The following is an 18346-nucleotide window of genomic DNA, read 5'->3' on the forward strand; positions in this document are numbered from 1 at the left end:
TCATATATCATAAATATTGCCTTTATATCGAAGATCATACAATATATCTATCTAGAATTCTATTTAATTTTACCATTAATATATGTCATTTGTTTATTTAAATTAATTTTATCATACCCAGGCATGCCATCTCTCTTACCAAACGTATTTTGATATTTGAAAGTGCAAATGTGAATACCCAAGATATTACATATTATCATTCTGTAAGTTTTGTCATGTTAACGTATCAGATCTCTTTCACAAATATTGGATTAAAAAGCCACCTCCGCACTTGTGGACTGCTTTACAGAACAATCCTATTTTTTCAAAGGATTTGACCCACATACGGTGAAAACAACAAAATCGGCAACAATATTCTTAGATCTGTTTTGAATCGGTACAGTGATATTACAGTTATATACACAGATGCATCTAAATCGATAGAAGGGACTGGCTGTGTTTATTTTTTACTCTCAGGAGGTTCCGAATTTAAGTACAAACTCTCCAATGAGTTTACAATTTTCTCGGTGGAATCATTGGCCATAGTCGAAGCGTTAAAATATGTTAAAAACTCTTAAAAAAACGTTAATTCTTTCAGACTGCCTTTTAGTTCTACAGAACATAAAAATACTTTTTTACCCAAAACATTTAGTAATCCTTATATATTTTGAATAAAGGATCAGCTACAGGATCTAGCAGACTCTTGCACCAATATAAACTTTATTTGGGTTAAGGCACATATTGGACTCAAATATTATGAATACGAATAGCTAAAACCAGTGTAACTGGTATCAGGCACTTTATTGTCATATTCTTTATGTGTATCAGATGCTATTATGTTAAAAAAAACATCTATGGACATGAAAAGATCAATGGAATCTTGACGGCTACACAAACCATACAAGATATACCACTTTACAATCAGTTATTCCACAAACTACTTGGTTTAAGAGTTTTAAAGATTCACGTAAATATATAACTACCATAAATCTACTACGCTTTGGACATGCGTGTTATTTATTCAAATTAAATGTGAGTAAAGACGATTATTGCCAACATTGCGGTAAACTGGGTAATCTTGATCACATCTTTTTTTAATGTCTTATAATAGCATTTAAACACTCTCTACTAAAATTTAATTAAATTTAATATGTATGCACCATTCAATATCCAGTCTCTGCTGGCTACAGGTTCACTCAACAAATATACAATATCCTTATAGATTTCTTGTCAGACACATGCACGATTCTATAAGATATTTACGCTAGCATTAAAGTTTTCAAGATCGTGTGAACGTTTAGATTTGCATCCTTCGTTTATCGTAAATGTTGTAACACCTTATCCGTGGTCCAGTTTTTTTTGTCTACTAAAATGTCTTGCTGGGTCCCTAGATAAGAAGCAAGTGACTCTATATGTTTCCTTATCGTATTTTCTATTAATTATTAAAAGTTGTTTTTGCTGCTGTTAATGAAAGTATCCTGAACAAATTTGTTGCTTGCAAATGTATATTTATGATCAAACAATTTTATAAAAAACGTCGCAAAAGCAAAAAAAAAGTTGCAGAGGGAAACCGTGTCAGACTCGGCCTAATGAAGCGATACCCAAAGTTTGGAGTTTTTTTTAATGGCATAGACATTAGTCATTGAGGCAGTTGCAATAGATTCTCCAATCAGGCAAATACACAGTCCTATTCCTAATACAAAATTAACGGATAATTAATAGAGGAATATATTATAAAATTGTTTGCCAACGGGTACTCTAACTATAATATCATATACTAATATACTCTTTCACAGAAGTAGTTTAATAATGTACCTACGTCCTAACAAGAAGTGTCGAACTCTCATATTATTGGAGAGCTCGTTAAAACTTCATTTGTTTTCTCTATCCGAACTTAATATCCATACGCTAGGCGCACACACATCGAATTTGGACGATCGATAAAAGTTCGATCGAACAAATTCCTTTAGTGGCGCAAAGAAATAATGAGCGTGCATACGCATCGATGCGTTCGATTACTGACACTGCATGGACGGCTGCCGTGATCGTTTCCGTCCTTCGAACGCGAACGGTACCAAATGAAAGCGCGCACACACATCGATCTTTGTCGATCGACCAGAGGACCATCGACACTGCTCAACGTACGTAGCTCCGTGTTGCTACGTAGTTCTGTGTTGTTCATTGTGATCTTGTGTACCTAACAAAGCTTTGTGAATTAACAAAGTTCAATGTCGTGCAGTATGTGTGCAAAGCATCATCGATAAAAGTCAAACTTTTATCGACCGTCCAAATTCGATGTGTGTGCGCTTAGCCTTAGAGTTATTTAGATTTGAAAAGTATCATTGGAAGGTCATTAGTACGTAATTAGTTAGATTAGTTTGATTAAGATTTCATTCTCCCAGATTTTCTAGATCGACCCTTCTTCAATCCTCAATATTTTCTTTTCTATATAAAAGTTAAAATTCCTTTTTCTATTGATGTTCTCTGTCTTATTTCCTTTCTTTTATCCTGTCCAGTCTTGTTAATCCACGGCAACATTGTAGAGATGACATCGAACTAACTGTATAATGCAGTCACACTATTATCCTAATACGCTGATCAGCTTAAGTCACTAACTTCCTAATGTCCTAATCAGCTTAAGATGGAATACTGGTAGTTCTGTTATGACATTGTGAAGTCACACTCAACTTCTAATACGGTGATTAGCTTGGGTCACTAATTACCTTATATGGTCACGAGTTGTTCAGTGATGACACATAAACACAGCGGAACGAGAGATAATAATTTGGTGTGATTTAATTATGACCATTGTGAACGAGTTTGATTTAATTTAATAAAATAGCTATATTTACGTAAATACGTGTTTTAACTATTTTAATAGACGATACTATTTTAATAGACGATATCAGAAGTGTGTTAAAGAACCTACAGTAGAATTTAGTGAACTGTTTTTAATGTTAAGTGATTGAAAGTGTCCAAAATGCCGAAAAGGAAAAAGTCCAAGCAAAATAGTAGTTCCAGTAGTGAAACCACAACAATTTCGTCTACCGATTCTTCGCCGAGAAGGGAGTAAAGGTATACGAAAACGAAAAGAACACGTAAGTCAAGAAAAAGATCTAAACATTCAAAAATAAATAGAACCTATACGTCTTCGCCTTTGCCTCAAATTAGAGAAAATGCCACAAAAATAAATTCACCATCTGCATCTTATAATTGTACGAATAGAAACATTGAATCCTGAATTTAATCCACTAATTGGAGAAATAGATCGATGAATTGAAATAATAGAGCACAATGCTAAGACGTATAGTTTTTCTGATAACTACATTATATTTCAAGCGATTTCTAAGCTTAGAGGTACCGCTAAAACATGGTACGCTAGTTTTATTGAAAATGAAGTTGCATGGTCTCAATTTTCTTGGACAGAATGGAGATCAGTGTTAGAAAATACTTCTCATAGTACACGAAATACTTATGATCTTTTTATGGACGTAGCCCATCATAAACCAACAGAGGGTTCTTCATTATATGAATTTTATTTTGAACATTTAGCAAAAATTAATAAACTTAAAGTAAATTTTTCCAAGTCAGATAAGATTTCTTTAATAATTGGTGCTATTAGAGACGAACATATTAAATCTGCTATTGAAGTTGCTCAAATCAAAGATGTCAATTTATTGGCAGTTTATTTAAGAAATAAGCTTTATCACAAAAGTCCAGAAAAATTGCCTGATTTAACAAATCCAATTGTTTTTCCAAATCAAAATTTGTGCATAATAACAAATTTGTTAATAACAAATTTAACAAGAATAAACCTTGTATGTGCTGTGGAATTCAGGGTCATTTAAAAAAAGATTGTCACCACAGAAATCAAATATGCAGGTTTTGTAAAAATTAAAGGTCATATTGAACAATACTGTTTTAAAAAGAACAAAGAATGTCAAGAGACAAAAGTAAATAAAACGAACAAAAATTTAGAAAAAAATAAAACTGTTAAACAAATACAGTTTGATTCTTCCGAAAATAAATTTAATAAAATTATTTTCTTAAATGAGCACAGCCATACTGCATTCATTGATTTTGGCAGCGATTGTTCGCTAATTTCAAAAGAATTGGCAGATAAGTTTAAATTAGAAATAAAATCATTAACTAAAGATGTAAATTTCTGGATTTTTGGGAAATTCTTTATCAGTTGAATATTATGTATTTGCTAAAATAAAAATCGATTTTGTAGAATTAAATATTATGTTGTATGTCATGGATAAAGATTGGGTTAATGACCTTCTAATAGGAAGAAATTTTACAGAAGATGTAAATATTATGTATTATAGGATAGATAATAGTTTAACATTTAAATTCCTTGGATAAAGAAAGACTTAGATAAATAAATAAGTACAGGAAATATATCTAAATACGAGAAAATGGTGTTGGAAAATATTTTGCTAAATCACGAGGACTGTTTTTATACAAATTTGAAAGCTCTAAAAAAATCGCATTCTGTTGTTATGAGAATCTATATTACAAGTTCAGATGTAGTTAAGCTTCGTCCCTACAGAACACCTGCAGCTGACAAAGAAATTTTACAAAAAACAGTACAAGAATTATTGGATGCAAATATTATTCGAAAGAGTAATTCATCGTTCGCAAGCCCTTCTTTTCTTATTGATAAAAAAAAGATGTAAATTGGACATGGACATAAGAAGAAACAAAAATTTTTAAAGAAATAAAGAAAGTTATAGACTCAGAACCAATTTTAACAATATTTAATCCGAAACATGACATAATAGTTTACACGGATGCAAGTAGAGAAGGATTTGGAGGCATAATAACTCAAATTGTTGATGGTCGTGAAAAGTCAATTGCCTATTTTAGCAAGCAAACCACAAAAGAAGAAAAGAAATATTATTCTTTTGAACTAAAGCTTTTGACTATTGTCAAAACCTTAGAAAGGTATAGATATTATTTAGCAGGAAGATCTTTTACTGTAATAACAGGCTGCAATTCCGTTAAAAATGCATTAGTAAAACAAACAATAATCCCAAGAATAGCAAGATGGGTTTTGTGTTTACAAAATTTTTGTTTTGAAATAAAACATAAATCAGGAGTACAACTACAACATGTAGATGCCTTAAGTAGGAACTTTGAAAGAACTGAAGCAGGGGAAAGTCTTGAAATTAAAGTGATGCTCATCAAAGAAGACGACTATCTAAGAGAAGCACAGGATACAGATACGGAAATAAATAAAAAAAGATTATTCTTTTGTCAGGAGATCAGGAAAATCATAAGGATACTTTCAAGAAATATGATTTAAGAGGAAACAAAGTTTATAAAATAACAGAATATGGTAGAAGATGGTATGTGCCTAAAAATTGTCGTCGGCAAATTGTCAAAATGAATCATGACGATATTGGACATTTTGCGTTGGATAAAACAATTAAAAGAATAAAAGAACGGTATTGGTTTCCACGAATGCGAAGATTTATTAAGAAATACATTTCGGCTTGTCTTGCCTGTTTATACCATAAACAACCGGGAGGAAAAAAAGCCTGGCTATCTACATTCCATTCCAAAATATGCTAGACCGTTTCATACACTCCATGCCGATCATTTAGGGCCATTTGTGTTAACGAAATCTCAAAATAAATACGTCTTGGTTTTGATTGATGCCTTTTCTAAATTTGTGTTTGTTGAAGCTGTCCCAGATACATCAAGTAAACATGTTATTTGTGCTTTAGAAGAAATTTTTTTAAATATTTGGTAACACCAAACGAATGATATCAGATGCACGATCAGCTTTTGTTTCAAAAGAATTTTTGAATTATATGGCAGAGAGAGGAATTAGAGTGTTTACAACTGCAGTAGGAATGGCAAGAGGCAACGGCCAAGTAGAAAGGGCAAATAAAACATTACTGGATACCATGGCCACAATGGGTGCAAAGTTTGAGTCCGATATGTGGGATAAGAATTTTAAAAACATTCAACAAGGAATAAACGGAACAAAACACCGAATAACTAAATCTTCTCCCAGTGAAGTGTTTTTCGGGTACAAATTAAGAGTTGATGGAGACAAATACATAGATGATAATGATATGGACATTATTGATGTAACGTCATTGAGAAAGTATGTAGCTAAACGATTAGAAGAAAACAGAATCAAACAGAATAACGAATTTAATAAAAAAAGATGCTCTCCAGTGAAATATGCTGTTGGTGACCTGGTGTTGACAAAAGTTACAAGTTTTCCAGCAAACAATGAAAGTAAAAAGCTTTTAGAAAAGTATAGAGGACCATTCAGGATTGTTGAGGTTCTACCAAATGATAGATATCGTGTAAAAGAAGATGTACATTCATCAAGAACAAGGCGTCCCTATGAAGGAGTTGTTGGTGGAGAACACATCAAGAGATTTAAGATTCAAAGATCTTAAAATTATTCAGGTTTGTTACATGATAGTGTAGTCATTTTGTATAATGACATAAAGATATTCTATTGTTTAAAAGGAATTTGTTTGAATAGCTGGAACTAAAAAAAAAATATATATATATATATTTTAATTGTCATTCTGAAAAATGACTGAATGAAGTGTTTCAATGATCTGAATGGGTTTATTTGAGTAGTTCTGACTATTTGGAGCAAATTTATTTTATTCGTCATTCTGAAAAATGACAAATAGATGTTTTAATGTTCTGAATGGATTTTCAGTTCGTCATTCTGAAAAATGACAAATAAATGTTTTAATGTTCTGAATGGATTTTCAGTTCGTCATTCTGCAAAATGACAAATAAATGTTCTAATGTTCTGAATAGATTTTCAGTTCGTCATTCTGAAAAATGACAAATAAATGTTTTAATGTTCTGAATGGATTTTCAGTTCGTCATTCTGCAAAATGACAAATAAATGTTTTAATGTTCTGAATGGATTTTCAGTTCGTCATTCTGCAAAATGACAAATTAATGTTCTAATGTTCTGAATGGATTTTCAGTTCGTCATTCTGAAAAATGACAAATAAATGTTCTAATGTTCTGAATGGATTTTCAGTTCGTCATTCTGAAAAATGACAAATAAATGTTATAGTGTTCTGAATGGATTTTCAGTTCGTCATTCTGAAAAATGACCAATAAATGTTTTAATGTTCTGAATGGATTTTCAGTTCGTCATTCTGAAAAATGACAAATAAATGTTCTAATGTTCTGAATGGATTTTCAGTTCGTCATTCTGAAAAATGACAAATAAATGTTTTAATGTTCTGAATGGATATTCAGTTCACCATTCTGCAAAATGACACTCAAATATTTTAATGTCTTGAATGAGTTTGTTTGAATGTTTATGTTATCCATACGAGCTCATGTTTAAAAATGAGCTTGTATGGATAGTTGTAGCTATCTGAAACGAATTGATTTAGACTATGTCATTCTGCAGAATGATGGAGCCTTTCTATAAATTGGCATTCTTAATAATAAAGAACATATTATTTTTTTTTTAATAGGTGTTGTACGATCGAGGACGGTCGTGACGTCAGGATGGTCGAATGCAGTCACACTATTATCCTAATACGCTGATCAGCTTAAGTCACTAACTTCCTAATGTCCTAATCAGCTTAAGATGGAATACTGGTAGTTCTGTTATGACATTGTGAAGTCACACTCAACTTCTAATACGGTGATTAGCTTGGGTCACTAATTACCTTATATGGTCACGAGTTGTTCAGTGATGACACATAAACACAACGGAACGAGAGATAATAATTTGGTGTGATTTAATTATGACCATTGTGAACGAGTTTGATTTAATTTAATAAAATAGCTATATTTACGTAAATACGTGTTTTAACTATTTTAATAGACGATACTATTTTAATAGACGATAATAATTGCTGGCCTTGGGTGTCCTAGCCTTTGTTTAATCATTTTTCTGTTGATGCTTTTTTCGTACTCATACCCCAACTATTATAATTAATTTTCCCTGTTAGTATGATAGTATGATATTTATTCTTTATCTTTATTTAAATCTTCTATCCCCCCTTTTATTGTTTTATTTTTCCTATTGCTCTGTTTTGGCCAAATTTAATATCGAAGTCTGCTTTCTTTGTAGCACATTCATTATATGACTCAGATTTTCAGGACCGTGTGCTATTACTACTTGATTATTCACAAAATCAGATAAATCTGTTTACTTTTAAAACGCTTACCTGCATTTTTATGTGTATTAGCAAACTGTACATTTATTAAAAAATATTTAAATTCTCAGACACCTTGAATGAAATTTACATTTTATTTATTTTGTAGGAACGACTTGAAGAAACCCACCGTGAAAAAGTTACCAGGGTAATGAAAGATTGGTCAGATCTGGAAGAAAGATACCAAGATATGCGGCAGACCGATCCAAGAGGTGCTGACGAATTCAAACAGAGAATGACCCAAAGATTCCAACAGACAGTGCAAGCTCTCGAAGAAGAAGGTGATGCTGAAAAGCACCAATTGGCAGCCATGCATCAGCAAAGAGTATTAGCTCATATCAACCAAAGAAAGAAGGAGGCTATGTCATGTTATACCCAAGCTTTGAATGATGTACCACCAAATGTAAGTACGATATACATTAGCTAGGGTAGGGAATCCGTAATGTATGGGATTGAAGATAATGAAACCTTCTAAATATATAACCAAATCAAGCAAAATATGATTTGAAACTTATAATAATTGTTGGACTATTATTTACGAGTTATACTTACTTTTTTATACTTTTAGACTCATCGTGTTCAGAAATGTCTTCAGAAATTACTAAGATCACTCCACAAAGACAGAGCTCACGCCATTAGCCACTACCGCCATCTTTTGGCTAACAGCATAGAAGCTGCCGCACGAGAACAACCAAGAACACTTGAACGTTTAACTGATATTGATAGAACCGTTAATCAAAGTATGCAGATGTTACAGAGGTATGTTACGTTCTATAATGTTTTAAGACAACTGTATAACAAGATTCACACATACATGCTTTAAAAAATAGTAGTAATTTAACAGTTATTTTATAGTATGTATGAATTCTCATTATGTTTTGTAAGGATAACATCTAAGAATATAGCCTCAATAGAAGAATCTTTCACTGGCATTTTTTAGCGTCGGCAAAGGTTATACACAAAACAATCAGAAGTTGATCATGATTTTAGCAGTAATAGCAGCGCTAAATAAAAACATTACAACACAAAAGGGTATTTTTACAAATACAACACAAAAACATCTAAAACCCAACAAAAACCGCATCTTCATGTTTAAGGTAGAAAAGAAGAATTTTTCTTCTTTTTTGATGACAATTCTTCTTTTCTACCTTAAACATGAAGATGCGGTTTTTGTTGAGTTTTAGATGTTTTTGTGTTGTATTTGTAAAGATACCCTTTTGTGTTGTAATGTTTTATTGAAAATTTTAAATGTATTTTTTAACAATTTTAACATATTTATGACAGTGTTCTTCACCACTAGGACCAACTGAACATTTTCAGTGTAGGTTTTTAAATGTTAACTTCCACCATTTGTACTAAATAAGATTCTGGTGGGAAAAATCCCTACATGAAAAATCCCTACATATGGCACAGGATCGCAGCCAATGGAGACAGCAAGCTAGCAATGTTTGAAGTATCACCACGCCCTGACAAGGGCTCAAGGAATGAGAAGGAGGAGGAATTGAAGTCTGGAAATTCGCAAAGAAATCCAACAAAGCCATCAATTAAGATGACTTTGGACCAGCTGACATGATGATGAAATACGAATTTCTTCAACCCAAAGTGACGAGTAAATGGTGAAAATTAATAAAAAAACTATTTTGTTTTATAAAATATATTTTTAGACCGTTGCGTTTTTATTTAATTCGAGTCTCACCATTCTCCTATACGTATTTAGGGTTGTACCTCCCGTCAGGGAGATTTGTGAAGACTTAACTGAAATGTATCGCAGTGTCTAGGTGGCAATTATAGTAACATAATATACCCATCTAGAAAAACGCTCCTTGATAGACCCATTGGTTAGAGAAGAAGAGGAAGACCCAGAACAAGGTTCCTTGATAACATTGATGAAGACATAAGAAATATGGGAATACGTGCTTGGCGGAGGAAGGCGATGGATAGGGACGCCTGGAGAAAAATTCTTGAGGAGGCTAGGACCCACGCACGGTTATTAAGCCAGAATAGTGATGATGATGATGATGATGAATATATTAGTATATGCTAATAGCGACCTTTTTATGAGGAATATTTTGTTTTATATTTTTGTTTAGTTTTAAATATACAGTTAAATGCTTTTTTTCTTGGTATTGTTATTACACCATGTCCAAACATAGTTTTTTATAGTATCTTTTGATTCGTTAGATGCCTCTACCTTCATAATGTGATTAAACGAAGAGAATTAATCACAATATTTATTTTTTAGATACCCTGATTTGGCAGCTAAAATTGGGCAACTCATGGACGATTACATCCAGGCTCTAAGATCAAAAGATGAAACTCCTGGTTCTCTATTGGCTATGACATCTGATGCTGAACAGGCTATTTTGGATAAATACAAGTCTGAAGTTGCAACTAAACAAGCCGAACGAGAACGCCAAAGAATCCAAGAAAAGGAAAGAAAAGAACAAAGGAAGAAGGAAAAATCAGAACTTAAAGAAGAAAAGAAGCGAGTTGAAGAAGCTTTGGGCAAGAAAATAAGCAACTTTGATGATGAGGATATGGAAGATGAATCGTTGCCTGAGGAGAAATCATCCGTAAGTATAAAAGAATTTATTACTCTATGCTATATTCTATCAAAACAAAACTTCTCGAAGTAATAGTTATTTTTATCAAAAATTTTAGACCACATCTCTACCTACGTCTGGAATTACTTTCTCTGAAATAATGAGCAACTCGATAACAGCAACTTCTGAGAACCACAATGTTGACGACGCTGCAGTGCAGGAAGCTGTTGAACAAGTCGCTAAAGCTGCCAGTCACAGACAAGACATCATAAGAGTAGCACATGTAATGAGCCACGATCTCAGCCACGGTGAACCTGTAAGTATAAAGTAATTATTTAATTTTTACCAAATTCTGAGGTTAGTTGTACATTATGTGTTATAGTAGAAGGATCAAAATTATATTTCCTCCTAGTCTCCCGATTGATACCCGAATGTTTCAGATTGAATTTAAACTGGTTAAAATAACATCCTGCGTTGCCAGGTTATCACAAATCCTGCCGTAGTTATCATAAATTTGTACAGCATAATGATCACAATGCATAAAGATCTATTGCTTACTTGCATGGAGCCACAATATGTGAGACAACCTAATGTTGAAACAATAATTGATACTCAAGATATTACAAAATTTGTCAACATTAACATGTATCTAGTAATTGGGGTGACACAAAATATTAATAATTTAGACGATTGAAACATGATTTTTACAAAAAATGCAGGCGTTTGTTGATTACGGCTTGTGTGGAAGTAAAAAAAAGAAATGATTTTGCAGATCCACTCATGGGCAATACGAGGTCTGGTTATTAAATAACGAGACTACTTATGAAAAAGAGATTTATTTTAAAAATTATTTTACAATCGAATACTTTCCTTCAATATATTCTCCTTCCCTCGCCACACACCGTTCCATTCGTTTTTTCCATTGGTCAAAGCTATGCTGGAAGTCTTCTTTTGTTAGAGCTTTTAGGAGCTCCGCTGTTTTTCGCTTCACCTCTTCCGTCGACTCGAACCGGATTCCTTTTAAAGCAGACTTGATCTTCGGAAACAGGAAAAAGTCGCAGGGTGCTAAATCAGGCGAGTACGGCGGGTGTTCGAGCACTGAAATGCCTCTAGCAGCTAAATAACGCTTCTCAGACTGCGCGTTATGGGCAGGTGCGTTGTCCTGGTGCAAGATCCACGGTTTGTTTTTCCACAACTCCAGCCGTTTCTTACGAACTCGCCCTCGCAGCGTTGCCAAAACCATCAAATAGAAAGTTTGGTTTACAGTTTGACCCTCTGGAACCCATTCAGTCATCACGATGCCGTTGATGTCAAAAAAACGATTAGCATGGATTTAAATTTTGATTTAGACTTCCTTGCTTTTTTCATTCTTGGCGATACAGGAGTTTTCCAGTGCATGGATTGTCGCTTAGTTTCAACATCGTATTTGAATATCCATGTTTCATCGCAAGTGATGATGTTTTCCATTGATTCAGGCTCTTCATGTAACCTCTCAAGAAAATCTGAGCAGATCTGTTGACGGACGAGCTTTTGGTCAGGGTCAAATTTTTTGGGACCAACTTCGCACAGACTTTCTTTATGTTTAATTGGTCATGTAAATTTTTTCTGACAGTTTCTTTATCGGCGTTTACAGTCTCAGCAATCATCCGAATGCTCATACGACGATCTCCGCGCACAATTTCATTTATTTTGGTCACTGTTTGCGGAGTTGAAACAGAGACAGGTCGACCTGGACGTTGGTCATCTTCGGTGCTCTCTCGGCCTACAGAAAACCGTTTACACGTTTTAATAATTTGAACAAAAGCGTACGATTTTCTGGCTTCGATGACCTGGCAACACTGCTTTATAGAAACATAGCTAGGAAACTAATTGGTTTAGTGGCACCGCCTATTAGTATCGCTATATCGTATTAAATATTTTTCTCTTATTTAAATTCTTTCCGATAGTGTATATAAAAAAGACAACACTTTATAGAATACATTATTTTTTTTTATAGTAAACTTTAACTTTTTATTATTTAATCAGGTTTGTTTTGTATAAATTGTTAGCATATTTTTAATGTATCCGTTATATATGTTTTATTCTTTTAGACATATTCTGTACGACGAGAAATCTTTGCTCGCAAAGACGGCAAGAGCGTGTACTTCACATTGGCGTTCGCAGGAATGGCATTAATGGCAGCCTTAGTCGTAGGAGTTGCGGTAGCTAGACGCAAAACATCTAGATCTCCCCAAAGCCAAGGATTTGTCGAGGTAGATCAAGCAGCTACACCAGAAGAAAGACATGTAGCCAACATGCAAATCAACGGTTACGAAAATCCGACTTACAAGTATTTTGAAGTTAAAGAGTAAATTGGTGTATTAATTTCGATCTTCGGAGCGTAATTTTTGCCTGGCAGCACATTTTAGGTATTATTTTTTAAAATGGCAATGTTGCTTCTCAGTAAGTAAATACATACTCAAGTTTCTGCTTTTGTTCACAACTAAAAATGTTTCTAAGGAAAATGATTGCAGTATTATTTGATATTAACTTTGATATTTTTTCTTTGTAAATAATTTGGCAGAATTGTAGTTTGTCAGTACGCGTTACTTGCTGGGAGTCACCATTGCACCTTTGTTAAGTTTGATATTATTTTGATGCTACTGGGAATCTAATCATTCCATTAATTGTGTGTTACTTGTACTTAAATAAGCAACTCGATAATAATTCTACATATGCAAAATGAGATATACATATTTTGAACAAAAAAAAATTATGAAAACTTAATAGGAAGTAATAATTTTTGCATATGACAGTCCAATGTTTAAACGTATTCATTTATATAGCGAAATATATCGGGACGATGCCCTACCAAACTAACGCGATACTAGGTAGACATTGAACAGGTGTATCGTCCGCGATATTTATATTAGTTGCTAGATGTATATGGTACCCTCCATATTTAATACCTAATGAAAAATTAGATTATAAAAAATGCATGTTAATCGACAAGCTTTTGTACAGTCGTTTTATTTTTGTTATTGAATTTATCAGCTTTATTCACGAATTATAATTTTATTACTGAGCTCACGAATATCACTGTCATAGCCATATTTAGCCCTAAACATTGTTCAACATTAAGTGCCATAATGACATATTTTTTCAATATAGTTCAATCTAAATATTCTACTTTTTACACTTAAATATTTTAACAACTTGAAAGATCATAAAAATATATTTATTCACAACTAATACTTGCAATAAACCTAACCTAAAATAAACTATACAATTTTTAATTGACACAAAACATTCTTCCATATTCTGATAAAACCATTCCCTTCTGTAACTCAAAGCAATAAAATGGTATTATAATTTTATATAGTAACTAGGTACATTGGCACTAATATTCTTGAGTCTCACTAACAGAAGAGGTCAATGGCCGTCTATATGTAGCACAATATTAAGTCACACCTTCCGAGGATAGAAGTTAGGGACAGATATGTTTAAAGATAAAGAGTAGATAGGGATGTATTCTGAAATCATGGAGAATGATAAGTGGTAATTTCTGGGAGGTTGTATCGGCGGCAGTGGATGAGTACAAGTATTGCTATTTTCGTTAGTTACGGAATATTCTTTTCTTTCTCTATCTTATTCAAGCAAGAGAAAATAAATGGTAAAACACAGTATTAGTGAAGTATGTAGTAGATGAAGTGACGGGATAAACAGTTTAAAATTCTGTGGGAATAATAACCTGAAATAAGAAAAAATAAAACTTCAGTGTCGTTCCTATTTTCTATGGGATTTTCTTTTGCGCTGGAAACTGTCCTAAGTTCGACGTTTTGTTATACATGCTAGAATTAAATTATGTTTTGATCACTTCTAACATAGGCATTACTTTATTAAGAGAAGCCAAGTAGAAACTCAATTGAATGTTTTATACTTTAGAATGGTTAATAAAATTTGCAAGTTTTTGATATATTGAAGACAGGCTAGGTTATAGCAATAAACAAGTAATAAATTGATCTATTTTGCATGGTCTACAGTTATCCTAGAAATACTATGACTATTTCTACGATAACTGTAGATCATCCAAAATAGATCAATTTATTATTTGTTTATTTCATTATTACTGAAAACGGTTTTTCATCGAAGAGTGGAAATGTTAGAAAGTTTTATTTTCAATATTTATATGATATTATGACCATAAACATTGTAAAACTTAGTTGAGGCTATCAAGCACCAAGTGGCGTCATTTTAGCGCCGTAATTAGGGATGCTAAATTATTAGGATTGTGAAAAAATGTACTATTGCTGAACTTAACTAATCTTAGAACCATCAGAAGGAATGATCAAATGTATGTATTTAAAATTCCTAATAGGGCGGAAAGATTTATTTACCATTTGGTGGGATATTGTCAAATATGGCAAAAAAACTACAAATATGATAGCTTTCAAATAACCGTATCCTTATAAATAAATACTAAGAGCAGAGTTGTAGTGCATTAGCTTTTAAAATTATAAACCCTCTTTCACTCGGTACTTGCTGATTAAGTCCGTAAGATATGTACAAAGAACGAACGTGCTCAGTCCCTTCCCAGTGAAGTCCCTTCACTGCTAGATTTGAAGAGGGTTTATAGTTGTAATAAAACATTAAAACTAAGAAAAAGCCACAAAATACCTATGTCTGGACCGTCACATACCTTCATGATTTTATCTACGGGTATGAAAAAATAATAAATTAAAAAAAAGTAAATGTATACAAATACTAAAAATAAGAATTATAGTAACTAATTAAGCAATTCAGGTAGCAAAACTGCTTTAAATAATGGTTTTAAACTAAAGGTGCAATATTCTGCTTACCAAAGTGATATATGAATACACATCTATTAGATAATTAAGAACACGTTTTCCTGGACTTTATCAACTTGTATTTTGTATAAACTGTTTCAAACAAAACCTCTGTACCTCAGATTTGTCCAGACTTGACTACAATTATTTTGTGATACCATTTAATCAATAAATTTGGTAAACATGGTAAACAAAGGGAAACTGAACATTTAGCGCGATTTGCAGTAGACTAACAGCATTTTAAAATTACAAAAAAACAGGACTACCAACAACTGTCAAAAAATTGTTTACCAACCCAAAATAGAAAACACTAAAGGACATTGAGATAAACTATATGTCGCAAGTTTGAGCTGGCTGAATAATGAATGAAATGATTAAGTAACAAGATTTTGTATGGTAACGCCGGTATTCTTTGTTGATATTAAAAACAAGGTTAATATATTTGAATCCTTGAGATATATAGGTACTGATACCTCCGTAACTGTTGGAGGGATTCAAAAAAAGTGACAAGTATAATATTCAAACCACGTGGTTGTCGGTTTGAAATATAAATATTCAAGTTAATGAAAATAGCAATACTGTATGTATATTTAAGGTTGATTGCAATAATCATATTATATTTAGTTAAGAGTCAATGTTTTATGTTCTACTCTAACCATTTGTAGATAAGACACCCATTCACATTATTAAAGCTTTTTACCCTCTAAGAGAAAATAAGATCACAGTATTCTATGTGTTTTGATGACAACATTTGAAAGATGCACATAATTATGTACTGTATATTTGTAAGTTTTAAAAAGCGTGTTTTAAGTCTAAGCACTGTGTTGTGTGACTCGGAACTAGTGCTTAAAACATAAAGGAAATGACTTTGAATGTCTGAAAGTATAAGCACTAAATCTGCTAAGATTCCAGAACAGTATAAATACTCACTTGAAAAATGATGAAGACATACAAAAAGTTGCCAAGCTAAAAACTAAGCGTTGATCACTAAAAAACTTAATTTACTACCTACGTAATTTACCTTACTTGTGTCTAAATGATCATCCTTTGTGAATGATAACTGTTACATATAAATGCTGACCACTGAACACCCTAGGTTTAACTCCAAATTCACTACGTTTAAACAGTAATTAAAATTAACTTTAAAATGATTGATTTCTATTACAGAATATTTCAAATTTGAATATTCTTCAATAAATCGATGATATAAGACACAATATTTTATCGAACTATACCAGTATTTGCTAAGGATCTTCGATTACAAACCAACAATTCAGCGGTAACAATTATTTAGGAATCCAGAAAACTAGTCTCATTTGTTTAAAAATATCATCTGAAGATAAGTTGCTTTAACGCAAGGATTAGGAACATACAATGTGAGAAGATTGATTATAAACAGCATTGGTTGATTCTCAAAAATTAATCTCAAGAACTGAAACATCAGAAGAGTAAGGAAAGATAATTCAGTAGTAAAGGACTCTTACGTTGGTGTTATAAAGCTCTTTATGTAACTACAAGTAATATGGTTTAAACATGAGATTAGGTTTAAGAAAAAAGGTTGTAAAATGACTCAAGTCAGTTTTGTTGATTGATGTTAAACCAGATATAGTATTTTTACTGAAAATTGGAATCCAAGTGTTGTAAAGGATTTTTTCTTGGTGGGTAAGTCATCAGTGTTTAAAGGAGCTTTTCAATTGATAGCTTGAATCGATAAAGTACCTTTCTCTTTGTGTTTGCCACTGTTTAAAATCACTATCAGAAAGCTAGGTTATACAAAAAGCGTGTTTGATGTGCATATTTAGTATTTTCCCAACAATTTTCATAAGAAAAAAATTGTAAAATATTTTTACCCAATATCATATGTAACTAACTGAATTTCCTATTATTCTCTTTTTTGAATAAAATGCTGTGTTATTTCTATTAGTACCTTTATCTACCTAATCTTGATAGATTAGTTCATTTAGGATAGTTATTATATGTTTTGTGGCCATGTAATTTTAAATTTAATGTAATAAAAACTAACTTATTATTTTATTGTGTCTTTTAACTCCTTTTGCCAATTATTATAGGTAATACCTGAGGTAAACATCGACGAAAATGTAGAATCAGATTTATTCGAACATTTCTTGGTTTTCTCTTGTCATTTAACTAAAGAATTAAAATAAAGATAAAAAAAAAGTAACAAAAAAAAATAGTGAAAAATTAAATGAAATGAAAATGGTAAAAAAATTAAATGGAACGAAAATAATGCAAAAATAATTAATGTAGGAAGTGAATTATGAAACGGGAAATGTTTTACTTACGGTTCCGATAAAACTAGAAAAATACATGCAATTAGCATAATTTTACGATGATGGTAAAAAGAGAAAAATCAAAGAAGCGGCTCTAATGATGCTAAATGATACCAATTGTGTCGCAAATTTCTCGGCAGAACGTAGTCGGATCTGGTTACCCATATTAAAAGAGGAAGCTATTAAAAGGAAAATATCAGTATTAGTAAGTCAGTAACTTATAGGGGATACATCATTTATGTTTTTTAAATAACAAACTTATAAAATCGGAATTTGTTGTTTATTGAAAGTAAACTAAATGCACGACCAACTACTTACCATGTCGGGATAGTATTATGAGGTTTTTTTCCTGGTTTTCCCTCATAATTTACTATGTGATCACCAACAGGAGAATTTTACTGTTTTAGGTGTTTTTAAAGACGAATTATATGCTATGATTTTTTCTGACGGATATTCTCAAGTTAAGGTTGATTTCATGTAATCGAATGAACTATCTTACAAGTAAAGTCGTCCCAGGAACGCAACTCAAAGAA

The 18346-nt window shown here is 32.2% G+C and overlaps 1 protein-coding gene across 1 annotated transcript in view; it reads left to right on the forward strand.

Moving 5' to 3' along the window:
- The window catches only part of Appl (amyloid-beta-like protein), a 671165-nt gene extending 653609 nt beyond the window's left edge, over window positions 1-17556 (forward strand). The window contains exons 5-9 of the mRNA XM_072529339.1: window positions 8263-8556; window positions 8722-8912; window positions 10396-10726; window positions 10815-11012; window positions 12787-17556. Of these exons, the coding sequence (XP_072385440.1) occupies window positions 8263-8556; window positions 8722-8912; window positions 10396-10726; window positions 10815-11012; window positions 12787-13047 (1275 nt within the window). The 3' untranslated portion in view covers window positions 13048-17556. The remainder of the gene's footprint in view (window positions 1-8262; window positions 8557-8721; window positions 8913-10395; window positions 10727-10814; window positions 11013-12786) is intronic.
- Window positions 17557-18346: the final 790 nt, after the last annotated feature.

The sequence above is a fragment of the Diabrotica undecimpunctata genome, chromosome 4 (genome assembly GCF_040954645.1).
Source record: "Diabrotica undecimpunctata isolate CICGRU chromosome 4, icDiaUnde3, whole genome shotgun sequence".
Lineage (NCBI taxonomy): Eukaryota > Metazoa > Arthropoda > Insecta > Coleoptera > Chrysomelidae > Diabrotica > Diabrotica undecimpunctata.